Genomic DNA, 17,522 nt, shown 5'->3' on the forward strand with positions numbered 1-17,522 from the left:
AATTACTTTATAAACAAAATTTATTTGAGACAGAATCTCAGTTTCAAATTTATATAACATGCATAGTTTGACTATGTCTTAACTAAGCAATGCTAATCCATTTTTTTAGTTAGACCAACAAAATATAGGATCACATTATTGAATTTTTGTATGGCATACGTACCTAGCTAGCTTCAAATTTAGATAATTAATATGCATGATCTGATCATGTCTTATGGATATATAAAAAAAGTAATGATACTAATCCATTTTGTTTATTTAGACCAACATTATACTATTGGAATTTTGTATGGCGTACGTGATTTGATTAGACCACTAAAATGAGACCAAAATTATTACTATAATCCTTCGTTTATCCCAAAAGGTATATGACCCATAATCGAAATTATTATGAAAACACACTCTATGAATCTTGATTATATATAGGGGATTATTATACAACTAAGCTAGCTAATCCCCTCCCCTTGCTAGTTGGTTTATCATAATAAATTTTACTTTATTACAAGATCTTGAAGATTATGAGAGCTTGACATCTGTATGGATTATGAAAATGAAAGAACCAAATTGAATATTATTATTAGGTATTTCAAATAAAATATCATTCTTTAGTATATTCTTTTGAGTATGTTAAATCTTGATTCTAAAACTATTAATTAACTCTCCACACATTTTTTGTTTACAACTATAAATTTACATAAAATACAAATTCCAGTCTGAATATTTAACATATTTCTTTCAAAAACAAAATCATTAGAGAATTGTAAGAAAATTTCACACAATGATTAAGTTTCTTGACCAATAAAAAAAGGAAACTTAAAAGTTTGAAAGTAAAAATGTCAAACAACAATTATGGTTTTCTTATTTTGTTTCCCACACTGTAAAAAATAAAATAAAAAATGGGTTAGGTAGGAAAAAAGAGGTAAAAAAAAAATTACAACAAGGATGTGTTTCACACGCGTTACAAGCTTAACACGTGCGACGCTCATCTTATTTATATAAATAAATCTGCGCTTCATAATTTTCTCTCAACCGGCCTCTGAGGAACCAACAAAAAAAAAAAAAAGCCCAGCAAAGTCTGAAGTCAATCTCAACCGTCCGATCAATTCATCTACCATCGTCACAGATCTTCTTCTTCGCCTCTCTCTCTCTCTCTTTCTCGTTTCTCAAAAATCAAAATCCCTTCCTCTCTTTCTTTCACCGAGCCGGCGAGCCCGTTCTCTCGGTGGTAAGTGCTCTCTATTCGATATTTTTTGTTTTCCCGGAGTTTGTCGTTTAGTTTCTGGGTTCCGAGATTCTCGAGCCGCGGCTACATTACCTCTTTAATTTCCGATTACTATTCAAATTTTATTTTTGTTAATCTGATTGAAATTTTTGTTATCTCATTCGATTTGCCGCATCGCTGCTACTTTTTCTTTTCCTCTCTAGGGTTTATACTTGTTTCAATGATCTATCATCTTGTTCCTCTTTTAATTCATATCTCTGTGGTTCTGTTTTTTTTCTCTTGAATATGTGTAGATTCTAAAGATGGTTATGATGGTGGCGAGTAATATCAGAGATCAAGCTTTTTTACATTCTCAAAAATTATAGAATTAGCGATTCTATTCAACAACCCGCGACAAGCTTCTTCTTCTTGGTTTTAACTAGTCATTTGTAAATGGGTTGTTTCCATTCCACGGCTGCGAGAGAATTTCCAGGACATGAGAACCCTGTCAAGCTTGCTTCTGAGACTGCTTGTAAGTTTACTTGCGCTATACGTTTCTTTTTCTCTTCCCTGGCTTTTAATTTTTAAGAGTATGAGCTTAGAGAATCGTTCTTTTGTCATTGTTTGCTGATATGAGAATCTGTTTTCGCATTCTTTGAGTCCGAGAAACCTGAAGAAAATGGTTTAGTTATAATCTGCAAATTTCATTTAACTCAGAAATTGTTGCTTAGGTTATCACTTATCACAAAATGATATGTCAATAGATTCTTAGATCAACACTATAGTTTACTTCAATTTTCGAAACAATCTTGATCCGAGACAGTTTTCAGGAAGAGTCTCTTTTCCATTGTTTATTGCTGCAATTTACATTTTGTTTTACGAATTGACATGATCTTGATATTTTTACTCTCACAGAGTGGCTTATTATATTTCTTTGTTTTCTCTAGTTAGTGTAAGTGAAGTTGAAGCGTTGTATGAATTGTTCAAGAGCATAAGCAGCTCGGTTGTTGACGATGGCTTGATAAACAAGGTATTCATAATCGATAGATTGCCTTTGATTCTTTGGCACCTCATGGGAGAATCTTGAAAGCGTCATGTACAGTGACATGATATATTCATTGCACTATTATCCATATGCCATAGTCAACTTTCTTGACTTTTACCATTTTTTAATTCAGAAATAATTGAATCTCCATGCTGAGCTGTGGGCTCCTTATTGCTCATCAAGTCTCTGTGTTGATAGTTGACATGAATTTTAATTCTTTTTAAAATTTTGTTTGGTTTTGAAGATTGAAGTTTTCTTTGGCCCACTTTTGGATATTGTTACTTATTTCTCGACCAACTTGTATTGCAGGAAGAGTTTCAACTTGCTTTGTTCAAGAACAGAAAGAAGGAAAATTTGTTTGCCAATAGGGTATACATCTTAAGTTTCTTTGACATTAATAACTTTGTAGTTAATCTTAAAGTTTGCTTCTGTAGATGTACTAAATGGTAATGCCCACTTTTGCAGATATTTGATTTGTTTGATGTCAAACGAAAAGGCGTCATTGATTTTGGAGACTTTGTGAGATCACTCAATGTTTTCCATCCTAATGCTTCTCTAGAGGAGAAAACAGATTGTAAGTACTAAGGTGACCCATTAACGAGTTTACATCTAAAACCTTCCTGTTATTTTTTATTCATGTTGGTCTGTATCTATGATCTCAGTTACCTTTAGGCTATACGACATGGATTGCACAGGCTTCATTGAGCGCCAAGAGGTAAAAAATTGTCCTGTATCTTCACATGTCATTCCAAAACAATCTATATTTCAACATGTTGAGTTTCAAGGACTTTATAAGCTTTAACAATTGGTTCTGCATCATTTCTTGGAAATTATAGTTTTGTATGCCATTTTGGCAGGTGAAGCAAATGCTGATTGCGCTTCTCTGTGAATCGGAAATGAAACTGGCTGATGATACAATAGAGATGATACTTGATCAGGTTTACTTCTTGTCTGTTACAATTTTGATTTTTGTGAAAACAAAGGCACTTCTTAGAAAACTTGAGCCTTTTTGTTTTCGTCAACAGACATTTGAGGACGCAGATGTGGATCGGGATGGAAAGATTGATAAGACAGAATGGAGCAATTTCGTTATAAAAAACCCATCTTTGCTTAAAATCATGACTCTTCCGTATCTCAGGTGTGTCTCCTTGCTATGATACTATGATTTATTTGGTGCTGTTTCCCAAACTTGAGGACTGAAAACTCAATTTTAGGGATATAACCACGACGTTTCCGAGTTTTGTCTTTCACTCGGAAGTGGACGAGATTGCAACATGAAGAAACAAGGGAAGCTGGTTTATAGAGACTAAGTCGTAGGTTGGACCAAGATCAAGAACATGAACAAGATTGATTCCAAAAAATGTTACATAGCAGGATCGAGCTTTATTTCCTTGGAATTTTTTATTCTATGTGTTTCAATTACATGTAATGCATTACTTTTGGCTCTCTCTTTCTTAACATTTTTGAATATTATTAAGTTGTAGTGTTCTACACTTCTACCAAAGATTAATACAAAATCAGAATTCCTGATTAAAATTTACTATTGTTTATAATTATTCTTACATTAACAAAAAAAAAAAAAAACAAATTGATATGCTCAAAGCCTCAAACAGAGGAAATTTGCTTAGAATTTCTAGAAATGAAGTTAAAATTGAACTCAAACCAGACTTAGATAGCGTAACCGATCAAACCGAATTGAATAAACCAAAATTTATTATTGATCGGGAAGGAAGGCCCAAAACAGCCCAACAGGCCTAATTTGATTAGGTGCCTAATGAAAACCGCCTAACGTCTGCTCACGTGACCAGCACGTGGACGAGACGATTTAACAGCATTCTGGTCGGTCGAGTCGACGAGAAAAGAGCATTGGGAGAGAAGAAGAAGAAAACAATGGAGGGAAAAGCAATGAAAGACACGGCGGCGGAGGGAATCACGTCGAGGCTTTCGTCTCTCGATAACCTCTACTTTCCACGCGCCGTCCAATCTACCGCCGCCTCTTCTGACCAACGCAAATCCATCCTCCTCGACCTCCTCCGTCGTGATCCCGCCGTTTTTCTAGGTACTTTCCTTAATCCTGCTCAAATTCTTGATTAAATTTCCAATTTCGTTATCTCTGTGTGGAAATTTATTGAGTGTAGTACTGCGGCTTTAGACTTAAACCCTATCGCTCTTTTGACTTCGGAACTGAAAGAGTTTCTACAGTTTGATTCTTTGAAATTTTGGTGATACCATCGATTCTATTACCGATTTCGTCATGGTTTTTTAAAATCTTATAGGCTGATGAGTTTTAGCTTCATTATTATCTAAGCATTGAGTCTGTAGTACGTTTTTGAGATTGAAATCTTATCGAAATTTGATTTGGGAACTGAACTTACTTGTTTGTTTTTGCTTCAGAACGATATGGATCGGAGCTTAATGTAGATGAATTGCTTGAGTTTGATGATTTGAAACATGACTACGAGGTTGACTGGCACTTAAAAAACCTGCGGAAGAAGATCAGTCCGACCTCAGAAGAGCTTAAATCGAGGTCTGTAGCTATAAGGAATAGAAGATTGGCTTACTTGAATAAGCTTGTAACAGAAGGACAATATTTCTCAGAGGATGCTATGAGAGACAGGGAGCCGTATCTACACCATGAGTATGTCGGGAAATTTCAGGATGTGATGGGAAGGAACATGGCTAGGCCTGGAGAACGTTGGTCAGAGACGTTGATGAGACGAGCAGAGGAAGCTACGTTGGTTACTCGGATTAGAGAGGAGCAGCAGAGGTTAGGTGTTGCAGAGAGTGATTGGGTTGGTAATGAGAAGATGGAGGAATCAGAAGAAGAGGAAGAGGAGGAAGAGGAGGAAGAAGAGGAATCAGAAGAAGATGAAGAAGCGAAGGATCCTACAGAAGCTAGTTCAAGCCTTGAAGAGGTAACTTGTATTTTTTTTGCTATGTGTTGGTTCCAAGATCACACATATTTCATTTTCGATTTGTTGTGTACTTTATTGTGGTGCAAAACCCTCATTCACATCTTAGCGTGTCGAAAATTTCCAGGTTGCGGGTGGCAATAGAACATTGCAAGATAGAGAACAGAATAAGGCAACAGTCTTACCGCCAGAGGAGATGCAAGATATGATGGATCAGTTCACATCAATCATGCAACAGAAGTTCTTATCGGGAGAAGATCATCAGCATTTGGATTACACAAAGATAGACAATGACGAGACTCTTGATGATCATTGGCTTCGAGAGATTGGCCTTGACGCTGAAGAAAAGTACTTTGGTGAAGACTAATGGACACAGTGAGATACCATACCTGGTCTATGATGTAAGATATGATCTCTCCTCTCTCTATCTCTTGACCTGCAACAATGGTGATTATTAGTACAAGCAATGAGTCCGGAGTTACCATGAGATGAAAGCTTATTTATCTTATGATATAAAGAGAGTGATTTCAGTTCTTTACAAGTCCCAACACCAACACACAATTTTCATGTTAGTTTTGGTTGAGAGACTAATCCTGAAATCTCTATGTACACTAGTAGAATTGGCTAAATGATTATAGTCTGTAGTGTACCACGAGAGCATATATCTGATGAGGCCTATGATCAAGAAGAGTTGTGATTTCATTTCTTCTTCTTCTTTTCCTTTCCCAGAAGTCTTACCTACCATAGGAAACAGGCCCATTATTGTAGGGGTCGAACCCAATCTTTAAAGGCCCATTACCAATTTGAATCATAAAAGAAAAAGAAAAAAAGAAGAAGAAAAAAGGAGTCTTTATCTATCTGTTTCTTTGGCTCGACATGACAAATGTAAAACTGGGAGAGCGAGTCAGTCCGATAGTGTTGGGGGTGGTGGTGGGGGATGGCAAAAGTAGTAAATAAAGAAGAAAGAGAAGGTGTGTTTGGTTGGAAAAAGGACGAATGAGTGTGAGTTGGAGTAGTTGTTGTAGGAATCTCGGGAAGACAATAAAAGCTTTGCATCTGAGGCGTGGGGGCAGTCTCTATCGTCGTCATATCCAAAGCTCTTCTTCTTCTTCTTCTTCAATGGCCGATCTCAAGTCAACCTTTCTCAACGTTTATTCCGTTCTTAAGTCCGACCTCCTTCACGACCCTGCCTTCGAATTCACCAATGAATCTCGTCTCTGGGTTGAACGGGTTTGAATCTCATCAGATCCTTATCTCGATCGCTTCTCTTATCTCCTATCATATGCTGATTCTCTCTTTCTTTTGCAGATGCTGGACTACAATGTACGTGGAGGTGAGCGACTAGCCTCTCTCTCGCTTTTCATCGATTCTAATATCTTTTTTTTTTGTTTTCTCTCTGTTTCTCTCATCCTTACTTGTTCTCTTCTCCAGGGAAACTCAATCGTGGTCTCTCCGTTGTTGACAGCTTCAAACTTTTGAAGGAAGGCAAAGATTTGACTGAGCAAGAGGTCTTCCTCTCTTGTGCTCTCGGTTGGTGCATCGAATGGGTATATAAGAAAGAATAAAAAAGATTCTCCCTTTCATTTGAATCTCTAGATAGATTGATAGATAGATACCCTCCACTCATCTTCCTGTTTCTCATCTTTGTAGCTTCAAGCTTATTTCCTTGTGCTTGATGACATTATGGATAACTCTGTCACCCGTCGTGGTCAACCTTGCTGGTTCAGAGTTCCTCAGGTAAAGTTTTCATTTTTTTTTCCCTCAGGCTGCAAGGTTTTTAAGTCCACCAGAGTACTCTTAATACAATGTTTTGTTACAGGTTGGTATGGTTGCCATCAACGATGGGATTCTACTTCGCAATCACATCCACAGGATTCTCAAAAAGCACTTCCGGGATAAGCCTTACTATGTTGACCTCGTTGATTTGTTTAATGAGGTAATTTATTTTCGCAGATCTACTTCACTCTGTCCACAAACTGTGAATATATTCGAAATATTATTCTTAGTCTATATTCCTTTTGTTGTCTAGGTTGAGATGCAAACAGCTTGTGGCCAGATGATAGATTTGATCACCACCTTTGAAGGCGAAAAGGATTTGTCCAAGTACTCATTGTCAATGTGAGTCAAGTGTGGTTTTTTCTGATGGTTGATGAGATGAAAGACAGTAAGTGTTTTGACCTGATGAAATGGTTTTCAATGTGCAGCCACCGGCGTATTGTCCAGTACAAAACGGCTTATTACTCATTTTATCTCCCTGTGAGTATGAACTTTGTCCCTCCTTACTTGGGCTCAGAGTATATAGCAATCATTATCTCCATCATTGCAATTGTAGATTCCATGACAAGTTGTGTTTTCTACTCAGGTTGCTTGTGCATTGGTTATGGCGGGTGAAAATTTGGAAAACCATGTTGATGTGAAGAATGTTCTTGTTGACATGGGGATCTACTTCCAAGTTCAGGTACTAGTTTGCTGTTAAGTATTCATGAGAGCAGTGTGATAGAGTAATGCGGGGACGTTAATATTCGTTTCTTTTGTGTAGGATGATTATCTGGATTGTTTTGCTGATCCGGAGACACTTGGCAAGGTTTGTACTCTGGCTAAACCTTGGTTTCTCAGGCTGATCTTAATGTATTACTGTTCTCACATGATGCAGCACATTGGTGTTTTATAATGCAGATAGGAACGGATATAGAAGATTTCAAATGCTCGTGGTTGGTGGTTAAGGCATTAGAACGCTGCAGCGAAGAACAAACTAAGATATTATATGTAAGAACCATTATTTCTTTTATCAAAAGGATTGTATCCTATTTGGAATCTGAAACATGTTTTTATTTGTTCTCTAGGAGAACTATGGTAAACCCGACCCATCAAACGTTGCTAAAGTGAAGGATCTCTACAAAGAGCTTGATCTCGAGGTATGAAACTAGTGGAACATGAGATATATGATCTAATCTAAAACACAGCTAACATTTGCTAATTTGGATGTGAACATGATATAGGGAGTGTTCATGGAGTATGAGAGCAAAAGCTACGAGAAGCTGACGGGAGTGATAGAGGCTCACAATAGTAAAGCAATCCAAGCAGTGCTAAAATCATTCTTGGCAAAGATCTACAAGAGGCAGAAGTAGTAGTTCTCAGCCCTGAAAAAGAAATTCCTGTTTATGTCATTTGATTCTTCGTTGTTGATTTGTGTTATTCGTCGGTTAAGTCCTCTGATTCCAGAGGTTGGGGGAATAACTTTGATTCTTGTATTTGTTTCATGACTCTGAAGTCTCTGATCTTCTTTCATCATTTATATGAACTTCAGATTCTTGTTAATGCTGTGGCTACTTATTGTCCAACAGAAAACATTCTCATACACTGACCAGAATAAACAGTTCATTACTGGTACATGTTAGTAAAGATTCTTCTAATCTATGTGAAATTCACTAAAATGAATCGAAATGTTTATACGGGTATCTTTGAGAGAATACATAAAGTATAGGGACTGAGGTTGTAAATTTATATGGTTATGTAGATCATCGATCTTTGAAAGGGGAACACTGAGAAAGATAGAGAAACCCTAAAGTCTGGTCTGATCACACTACAAATCCTTGTAATTTGGGTGAAGCAGTGCTTGCTTACTGCTTTTAGAGTTTTGAGAATGTATGGAAGATCTGGTCTTGACAGGTTTAAAAAGTCTCAAACTTTGGAACCTTTCTCTGTATCATCATCAGCAAATCCTTCTCCAGCAAAGAAGCCAGTGGTTCAACCTTTGTCTCCGGAGGAGGCGGCGCCATTGCCGGGGAAAACTCAGATTGGAGCGGGTCAATCAAACTGGCATCCCCCTGACTGGGCTATCGAGCCTCGTGCCGGTGTCTACTCTCTGGAGGTTTTGAAAGACGGCCAGATCCTTGATCGGATTCATCTAGATAGACGGAGACATATCTTCGGCAGACAACATCAGACTTGTGATTTTGTGCTTGATCACCAGTCTGTTTCCCGCCAGCATGCCGCCGTTGTTCCCCACAAGAATGGCAGGTTTGTATTTAGCTACTCACTACTCAATCCTCATCACTGCTTTGGCCACTGTTTAAAGGAGTCCTTTTTTTTTGTTGCAGCATCTTTGTCATTGACTTGGGATCAGCTCATGGTACGTTTGTTGCAAATGAGAGGTTGACAAAAAGTACTCCTGTAGAGCTTGAAGTGGGACAATCGTTACGGTTTGCTGCCTCCACAAGAATCTACATTCTTAGAAAGAACTGTGAGGCTCTCTTTACTCGCCCTCCACCACCAGCCCATATTAAGCTTCCTCCACCTCCTGATCCTTCTGATGAGGAAGCTGTTGTTGCATACAATACTTTGCTTAATCGCTACTGTTTAAGCGATGGAGAATTGGGTTGTGTGTTAGGCAAAAGAAAAGAGAGGAATGCATCTGAAGTGGGTGTGGCTAAGAAGATGAAGAAAATGAGGGTAAGCTTCAGGGATCAAATAGGAGGAGAGCTGGCTGAGGTTGTTGGGATGTCAGATGGAGCAGACGTGGAAACAGAACCTGGGCCTATAAATGTCAAAGAAGGAAGCCTCGTTGGGAAATATGAATCACTGGTGCAAGTGACACTGATACCCAAAGGCAAAGAAAAGGAAGATAAATCTCTTACAGGGACCAGAGGTGTGACTGATCGACTCCAGGAAGCGATGACGTTGTTAAAAAAGGGTCCCAAAAGAGGGATTTACGATGATCTCTACGGTGGTGACTCACTCGCCAAGGCCGTTGGCACTTCATGGGCATCTGTGAGTGAGCCAGCAGCCAAAGATAAAGAAGAAACTGAATGCAGAAGGGTTGGTGAAGTAGATGATAACGACGATCTGTTTGGTGACTGACTATTTTGAATACGAGTTTATGCAACTCTTCTTCTTCTCTAATGTCTACATCCCATTCCAGGGCATTGATATGTTTATCCAATGGCTGCAGCAAGCCAATTTAGCTCCAAGCATGGCAATGCGGGATTCTATATAGTTTGATGAGTTGTTGGAATTTTTTGTCATCTAAGCATTGAGTATGTAGGGCATTAAAAAAAAACTGAAACCTAATTGGACTTTGATTTTGGAGCTGAAATATTAGCTGTTGTTAGCTTTGATTTTAGAGCATATGGATCGGAGCTTAGTGTATATGAGTTGTTGAGTTTGATGCTTTGAACATGACTACAAAGTTGATTGGGACTTGAAAAACCTGCAGAAGAAGATAAGCCTGACCTCCAAATCAGATACTTGATGATGGGAACAGGAAGCAAAGTTGGTTACTCAGACTAGAGAGGCACAGCACAGATCAAGTGTTACAGAGAGTAATGGGATTGGTAATGAGAAGATTGAGGATGAAAAAGAAGAGGAAGAGGAGGATTGAAGAATCAGAAGAAGATGAAAAAGTGATAAAAAGTACAGAAGCTAGCTCAAGCCTTGAAGAGGTAACTTGTGTTTCTTTTTTTTTTGCTGTGTGTTTGTTACAACTTCCAAAATCATGAATATCTCATTATAAATTTGTGGTTTACTAGATTGTGGTGCAAAACCATCGTTCACATAGTAGCTTGTTGAACATTTCAGGCTACAGATATCAATGGAACATTGCATGATAGAGACCAGAACTATATCAAGGCAACAATCTTACTGCCAAAGGAGATGCAAGATATGATGAGTTCACATCAATCGTGCAACAGAAGTTCTTATCGGGAGAAGATCATCAACATTTGGATTACACAAAGATAGACAATGATGAGAGTGAGACTCTTGATGATCATTGGCTTCGAGAGATTGGCCTTGACGCTGAAGAAAAGTACTGTGGTGAAGACTAATGGACACAGTCATATACCATACCTGGTCTATGTAAGATATGATCTCTCCTCTTATCTCTTTACCTGCAACAATGTTATTGGTATAAGCGATGAATCCGGAGTTACCATGAGAGCTATAAATCGCATGATAAAGAGAGTGATTTCATTTCTGTACAAAGTCCAAACACCAACACATTTCATGTTAGTTTTGGTTGAGATATTATTCTCGAAATCTCTGTATAATAGTAGAATTAGTTAGTGTAGTCAAATGATTTTTAGTCTGTAGTGGTTTTTGTTTTAAACTAGTTTAGTGTGTACTTTCAGTCGATGTGAAATTTCCATTGAAGTAAATCATGAAGAGACAAATAGTGGAATGGTTGAATGGGTTACGCTGTTTGATGATAAAACCGAAGAAATTTCATGGCAATATGATCATAGAATATTAATATGTGGTTCGGAAATTAAGTGATCCGCGGTTGATCCAGATCGTCTGGTGACCCCGAATGTAAGCGATTTGCTGTTGTGATTGGTTTTGAAAACATTGGTACCAAAGAAGTTTCGTATAATCTTTTGGAATTCTTCTTCCTCGCTATCAAAAGACCAATGGGGGTATAGAAGGTACGACTTTTCATGTACATTTTAGACGAGAGGCATAATTGAACATTCCTAGCTCTAAGCTGTAAAGCTAAAAAAATATTTAACGAATCGACTTGTCTCGGATTATTCACTTCTGACTTGGCTTGACTCATACATAAACTTGAGTTTAGGAGTGGGTGGGCATTGCGAGATGTACGATTTGTTTGTTTGTATCTTTCTTTTTACTATAGTTTGACGGTTTGCAAACATTAGGATGAGGGTTTGGATGCGTTTGATAATGTAGTTGTGGTGTTTAACTTAAACTTCTCTTTGTTTAGCTTTGAAGCTTTTTTGGCTGTTCATTGTGAATTGGATGTTTCTGAGTAGGGCCAATGCAAATGGAGTGCATTGGATTAGACCATTACAGACTTACAATTCTCTCCTCAAGGCAGACCAATTCCATCAGAAGAGGACATTTGTACTCAAATACCTCTCCTCTCATTCTATTTCACTTTTGCCTTTTTTGCATTATTAAAATAGCACACTAATGATGTGGGTTGACTTCCTCCTCCCCCACAACAACAGAGATTCCATAGGGGAAATGGACAACAAGTAAAACACTTGTAAGAAATAGTAAATCTGGCTCTGCTGCTTTAAAGTTGTGGGAGGGAAGAGGGAAGGTATTGTCTGGGGATCCATGCATCTTTGCTTTATGATAGATAATATAAAGAAGAGAGAAACCTATATGTGCTGCAACCAAATTAAAAACTCTCTTTTAAGTTAAGCCTATCCAGCTCCTAACTCCCTAGTGTGGTCCATTGTTATTTATCATAAGAGTAAACTGACTTGTAATTAATCTAGTAGGGAAAGGTGAATGACCCACTTTTGTTTCTCACTTTCTTTCTGTTTGGTGAGAAGTTGTTTTCCTTATGCAAAAGATGGAATGCATGAAGGACACTTGTGTCTGGCTTTTTTATTTGTTTTGGTTGTGGATACTTTCTTGATACACTTACTTACCCACTTCTAAACCCTTTAATACCCACACAATCTACCTCCTTTCATCTTTTCTGTCCTCTTAATTTTGACCTTATCTTCCAAGGAGATCATATAGAGTCAGAGACTCCCAACTTGTAACGCTACCAGATATGCTGCGTAACGTTCTGAAACACTACCTTTGCACTTTCGATGACAGATAGGTTAGTGAGCCAAATTTTCTGGTTTTCATTTTCAAACCAAAACGAGTATGAAGGAAATAAATATCAGACACCATTTGGAGACTGAGTCCATGCGGGGAGCAACAAGTGATGAGGCCGGGACCCTTGTTGCCATTCAACTTTTTCTCTCTCTCTCTTGAGTTTTTATTTCACCAAACACTTTATGTCAATTTGATCATTACCACTTTCACAACTCTCTTTCTCTCTATCTCTCTCTCTCTGTCTTCTCCTTCTTCCTCCCTCACATCAACCTTTGAGCACACCAGTTGCCTTTTGCTTGATCTGTTTTTGTTTCTTTTACTCTTTTGGTTTTTCAGAATTGTATCAAAACTACAGGTATGACTAGTATCATTAAGCAAGACAGATAACAAAATTTCAGCCTCTATATTTTAATTCCCTTCCTTTCTTTTCCCTTTTGACCTAAAGTTTTTGATCACTTTACATTCATCTTGAACGCAGAGAAGTCTAAGATGAAGTTCATGAAAATAGGGACAAAGCCAGACACTTTCTATACTCAAGATGCTTCAAGGTTGTTCCTTCATCTCTGTGTCTCTAGATTCCCAAATTGCTTTTTTCTAATAAAATATTTACACTGCAGGATTTTGATAACAGACTCACCCAACGATCTCGTTATAAGAATCAACAACACCACTTATCATCTCCACAGAGTATGTCTCCAATGAATTTATTTCTCTTATAGCAGCACACACATATATATGTATGTTATAGTGGTTTCCCATATTTATCTGCAGTCTTCTCTTGTTCCAAAATGTGGGCTGTTGTCAAGGCTTTGCACTGATTCAGAGGAGTCTGATAGTCTTACCATAGAGCTGAATGACATACCTGGGGGTGCCGATGCTTTTGAGCTGTGTGCTAAGTTCTGCTACGGCATCACTATCAACCTCAGTGCTCATAACCTTGTGAGTGTGCTCTGTGCCTCCAAGTTTCTTCGGATGTCTGATTCTGTTGAGAAGGGAAATCTGTTACCAAAGCTTGAAGCTTTTTTCCACTCCTGCGTTCTCCCAGGCTGGAAGGATTCCATTGTCACTCTGCAGTCCACTGTAAAATTGCCAGAATGGTGTGAGAATCTTGGAATCATCAGAAAGTGTATAGATTCAATTGTTGAGAAGATTCTAACTCCGATAGCAGAGGTTTATTCAATTTTCTCTTTGATTCAAGATAAAATTTCTTGCACATCCATTTGATCATTTTTTTCGTTTTGCAGGTCTCCTGGTCTCATACATACACCCGACCAGGCTACGCAAAGAGAAAGCACCACTCTGTTCCAAGAGACTGGTGGACAGAAGACATATCAGACCTTGACTTAGACTTATTCCGCTGTGTTATCACAGCAGCCAGGTCAACCTTCACGCTGCCACCTCAGCTCATTGGTGAAGCTTTGCATGTATACACCTGCCGTTGGTTACCATACTTTAAATCAAACAGCCATTCAGGTTTCTCAGTTAAAGAAAACGAAGCAGCACTGGAGAGGCATCGGCGTGTTGTTAACACAGTTGTGAATATGATTCCTGCAGATAAAGGGTCGGTTTCAGAGGGTTTTTTGCTGAGACTTGTTAGCATAGCGAATTTTGTGGGAGCATCTCTCACAACGAAGACTGAGTTGATTAGAAAAGCTGGTCTGCAACTCGAGGAGGCAACTCTTGAAGACCTCTTGTTGCGTTCACACTCATCCTCTCATCACCGACGCTATGATACCGACTTGGTTGCTACAATTCTTGAGAGTTTTTTAATGCTCTGGAGAAGACAGTCTTCTGCGCATCACTCTAGTAACAACAGTCAATTGCTGCATTCAATCAGGAAGGTGGCAAAGCTTATTGATTCCTATCTTCAGGCAGTCGCACAAGATGTCCATATGTCAGTTTCCAAATTCATGTCTCTTGCTGAGGCAGTGCCCGACATTGCACGCGAGAGCCATGACAGACTTTACAAAGCGATTAACATATATCTCAAGGTATCAGATGGTTTGGCCTGCATAAGGGAAACTAGCTATAGTTGAGAGTCACACCAATTTACTTCATTTTATGCACAGAAAATGGATACAGTATTTTGGAACTGAAAAACATTGGTTACATGGCAGGTGCATCCCGAGATAAGCAAAGAAGAGAAGAAACAACTATGCCGAAGTCTTGACTGCCAGAAATTGTCTGCAGAGGTACGTGCACACGCTGTGAAAAATGAGAGGATGCCACTAAGAACGGTCGTCCAGGCCCTCTTCTTCGACCAAGAAAGCAGTTCCAAGGGAGCATCAAGTCGATTAGAGAGCCAAGAACTCTTCTCAAGAGGTAAAGAGACATACACAGATATACACAAGCTTAACCTAGGTCCAGCTGAAACAGCTTCTATAGGGAAAGCTAAGAATATACTCGAGGGAGGAGGCAAAAGAGGAGAAGAAAAAATTAGATCCAGCACAGACCCCAAGAAGATAGTGCGAACAGGATCAAGGTCAGAGCATAGAAGTAGAGATAGGTAGTGGTCTAAACGTCTCAGGCCACATAAATTCAGTTCCTTCTTTGCACTCACCAGATTTCTGGTTCTTTAATTTTCTTTCTAAAAAGAATCTGATGAAAATTGTAGAATCCAGTGGCATAATCTGTATTAATACAATGCAGAGCTCAAGCTCCTGCTCAACCATTCTCTTGTCGCTTATATTTTAAGAAATCGATTATTATGCAACTACCTCGACCCATGGAATAATACATAGTACAAAGTGCTTATCAGGATAAATGATAGACATGGTTCAAAAATCCCATCGTTGTTGCTCTCTTGTCGATGACTATTGTCATTCAGTTTAAAATGTACAGATAGTTACCAATTCATTGGTTTATCATATACATTGGTAAGATCTGATTCTCCATTGCTTGCGAAAGGTAACGAAGAAACTGAATGCAGTGGGGTGAAGATGATAACAATGATCTTTTTGGGACCGACTGATTCTGAACAAGAGATTTATGCAACTCTTCTTCTTCTTCTCTAAACTATTATACTGTGTTCGTAAATACAACTTAACTTGTTTGAATTGTTTATCTGATTCTTTTGATTACACCAGTGAGACTGTGGCCTCAGCGAAGATAGACATTTCAAAGTATTTTATCTTTCAAAAAACTGAGGTTGGATGGTTAAGCTATCTATGCATCCAAGAAGTGAAAGCAGCCATTATTTGTAAATTCGTTATTCATGATTTTGCATCGACTAAAGCTCGAACAAACAGTTTCATATGATCGTTTATTCTTGAGTAGCTGGTAGCCTTATTTACAAAGAATCGTTCTCTACATAAACTCAGTGACCAAAGATTGCAAGAAGAGCAAAGAAAGAAAGAGGAGCACAACGAAGACCTTGAAACTAATGTAGAGAACGAGTCTTTGTAATTACGAGACCTTCGATTATTTGTGGACGTTGTTTACATTTACAAATATTTGCAAACGCTACTAGTTAATTTTTTTTTCTAAGTAGGAACCTACAAAATTTTGATAACATGTTTTGATTTCTGGTTGATCATCACCGATTCACTAAAACGCTGATGCATATTAATTAGTTTATTTTTCAAAATTAAGTTCTAAAAAAATGGTAATTATGCTTTTAGTTTTTGTTTTGGGTTTAAAATTAACAGAGTTAATCCTACCAAAAAAAAAATAACAGAGTTAATATATAAAAATTAGTATTACAACTATAACTAACTAAATTTTATATAAGTAAAACTAAAAACAATAACTATGATGAGGAAAAATGTCTTTATTTTGTAAAGATATATTTTGTTATCTTATGCTTGATTTGTATGTAGTTAAAAGAAGTAGAACCTATAAAGAATTTTAACATGAAATTACAGAAAGAAAGAAAAATAAAGACAAGAAAAGCAATTAATGGTTTTTTTTTTGGTTGAGGAGAAACCTCAAAAATATGGATTATGGTTCTCCTTAATAAAATTATTAAATTAAACACTCAAAAATTAGTTCCCTCATTTTCAAAGAAAACTTTTTTGAAAATTAGGTTTGTGTTTAGCGAATGTGTTATTTTGATCGTGTACTTGTGTTGTGTTTATGAGTTAGCCTAATTGAGATTTTCTATAATCCAAAAGCAAACAATCAACTGAATATAAAAACAAATGTCTCAGACAAAGCTTAGAAAAAAAATCAAACCTATCTTTTCTGAAGATATAAAAACAAATATTTCTGCAAAATGCAAGCAACAACACTATGATGATCAATCAAAACGCAAGCAACCACTACTAATTCTAGTACCACAACAATCAAAACGCAAGCAACCACAACTAATTCTAGTACCACAACAATCAAAACGCAAGTAACAACAAGAGTATGCTAATGAATGCGGAGAAGAAAAAAAAACATGTACTCAAGATAGATCACATATGAAGATGTACGTTAGTAGAGAAGAAGAAACACGTGAGGATGAAGAAAGAAGAGAAGACTAGACTAAGTAATATTTGCTTATAAATAGGGACTTTAACATTGTAATTAGCATTATGCTTGTTAATGTTGTTAACGACGTATGTGTCATTTAGGTTGAAGGATTATGAGCTTAGTGATGCCCTAAGATTGTAACAGAAACAGAGTATCATGGTTAAGAGATTAGAGATTCATAGTTTCAATCTTATCATCAGACCATTGCCACAAAAGATGTCATGATATGAGAAACATATCAGATTTATGATCACAATTCACAAGTCATGACATATATAAAACTTAAACAAAAATTAATAGATGCATGCTTGCAAGTAGCAACACTATGATCAAT

At 37.5% G+C, this 17,522-nt stretch overlaps 5 protein-coding genes across 9 annotated transcripts; all 5 read left to right on the plus strand.

The window, feature by feature from the left end:
* The first annotated feature begins 1,040 nt into the window (after positions 1-1,040).
* LOC17876650 (calcineurin B-like protein 9) lies at positions 1,041-3,786 on the plus strand. The gene is made up of 9 exons (XM_006281032.2): positions 1,041-1,225; positions 1,516-1,733; positions 2,149-2,231; positions 2,556-2,615; positions 2,712-2,820; positions 2,909-2,961; positions 3,104-3,184; positions 3,272-3,384; positions 3,461-3,786. The coding sequence occupies exons 2-9, from the start codon at positions 1,655-1,657 to the stop codon at positions 3,522-3,524; spliced, it is 642 nt and encodes a 213-aa protein (XP_006281094.1). The 5' UTR covers positions 1,041-1,225; positions 1,516-1,654; the 3' UTR covers positions 3,525-3,786.
* Positions 3,787-4,091: 305 nt separating this feature from the next.
* On the plus strand, positions 4,092-5,692 carry LOC111831018 (coiled-coil domain-containing protein 97). The gene is made up of 3 exons (XM_023784430.1): positions 4,092-4,305; positions 4,641-5,161; positions 5,286-5,692. Exons 1-3 carry the CDS (start codon positions 4,137-4,139, stop codon positions 5,523-5,525), a joined length of 930 nt encoding a protein of 309 aa, XP_023640198.1. The 5' UTR covers positions 4,092-4,136; the 3' UTR covers positions 5,526-5,692.
* A 393-nt stretch (positions 5,693-6,085) lies between these two features.
* Positions 6,086-8,476, plus strand: LOC17875627 (farnesyl pyrophosphate synthase 1, mitochondrial). The gene is made up of 12 exons (XM_006281465.2): positions 6,086-6,388; positions 6,467-6,491; positions 6,590-6,705; positions 6,809-6,895; positions 6,978-7,094; positions 7,188-7,276; positions 7,363-7,414; positions 7,521-7,616; positions 7,698-7,742; positions 7,835-7,924; positions 8,002-8,073; positions 8,158-8,476. The coding sequence occupies exons 1-12, from the start codon at positions 6,155-6,157 to the stop codon at positions 8,284-8,286; spliced, it is 1,152 nt and encodes a 383-aa protein (XP_006281527.1). The 5' UTR covers positions 6,086-6,154; the 3' UTR covers positions 8,287-8,476.
* A 207-nt stretch (positions 8,477-8,683) lies between these two features.
* On the plus strand, positions 8,684-10,217 carry LOC17877086 (protein phosphatase 1 regulatory inhibitor subunit PPP1R8 homolog). Its single transcript, XM_023780481.1, has 2 exons — positions 8,684-9,178; positions 9,259-10,217. Exons 1-2 carry the CDS (start codon positions 8,802-8,804, stop codon positions 10,016-10,018), a joined length of 1,137 nt encoding a protein of 378 aa, XP_023636249.1. The 5' UTR covers positions 8,684-8,801; the 3' UTR covers positions 10,019-10,217.
* Positions 10,218-10,318: 101 nt separating this feature from the next.
* Positions 10,319-15,446, plus strand: LOC17875061 (BTB/POZ domain-containing protein At5g47800). 5 transcript variants are annotated; one of them, XM_006281511.2, is made up of 7 exons: positions 10,319-10,599; positions 10,736-11,014; positions 13,217-13,281; positions 13,351-13,420; positions 13,505-13,903; positions 13,978-14,724; positions 14,851-15,446. In XM_006281511.2, exons 2-7 carry the CDS (start codon positions 10,901-10,903, stop codon positions 15,241-15,243), a joined length of 1,788 nt encoding a protein of 595 aa, XP_006281573.1. In that variant the 5' UTR covers positions 10,319-10,599; positions 10,736-10,900; the 3' UTR covers positions 15,244-15,446. The 5 variants fall into 5 exon arrangements, with proteins under 5 accessions (XP_006281573.1, XP_023636236.1, XP_023636234.1 ...); XM_023780468.1 differs by lacking the exon at positions 10,319-10,599 and having other exon boundaries at positions 10,937-11,014; positions 13,212-13,281; XM_023780466.1 differs by lacking the exons at positions 10,319-10,599; positions 10,736-11,014 and adding an exon at positions 12,582-13,088 and having other exon boundaries at positions 13,212-13,281.
* Positions 15,447-17,522: the final 2,076 nt, after the last annotated feature.

Source organism: Capsella rubella, unplaced genomic scaffold (assembly GCF_000375325.1).
Source record: "Capsella rubella cultivar Monte Gargano unplaced genomic scaffold, Caprub1_0 scaffold_8, whole genome shotgun sequence".
Lineage (NCBI taxonomy): Eukaryota > Viridiplantae > Streptophyta > Magnoliopsida > Brassicales > Brassicaceae > Capsella > Capsella rubella.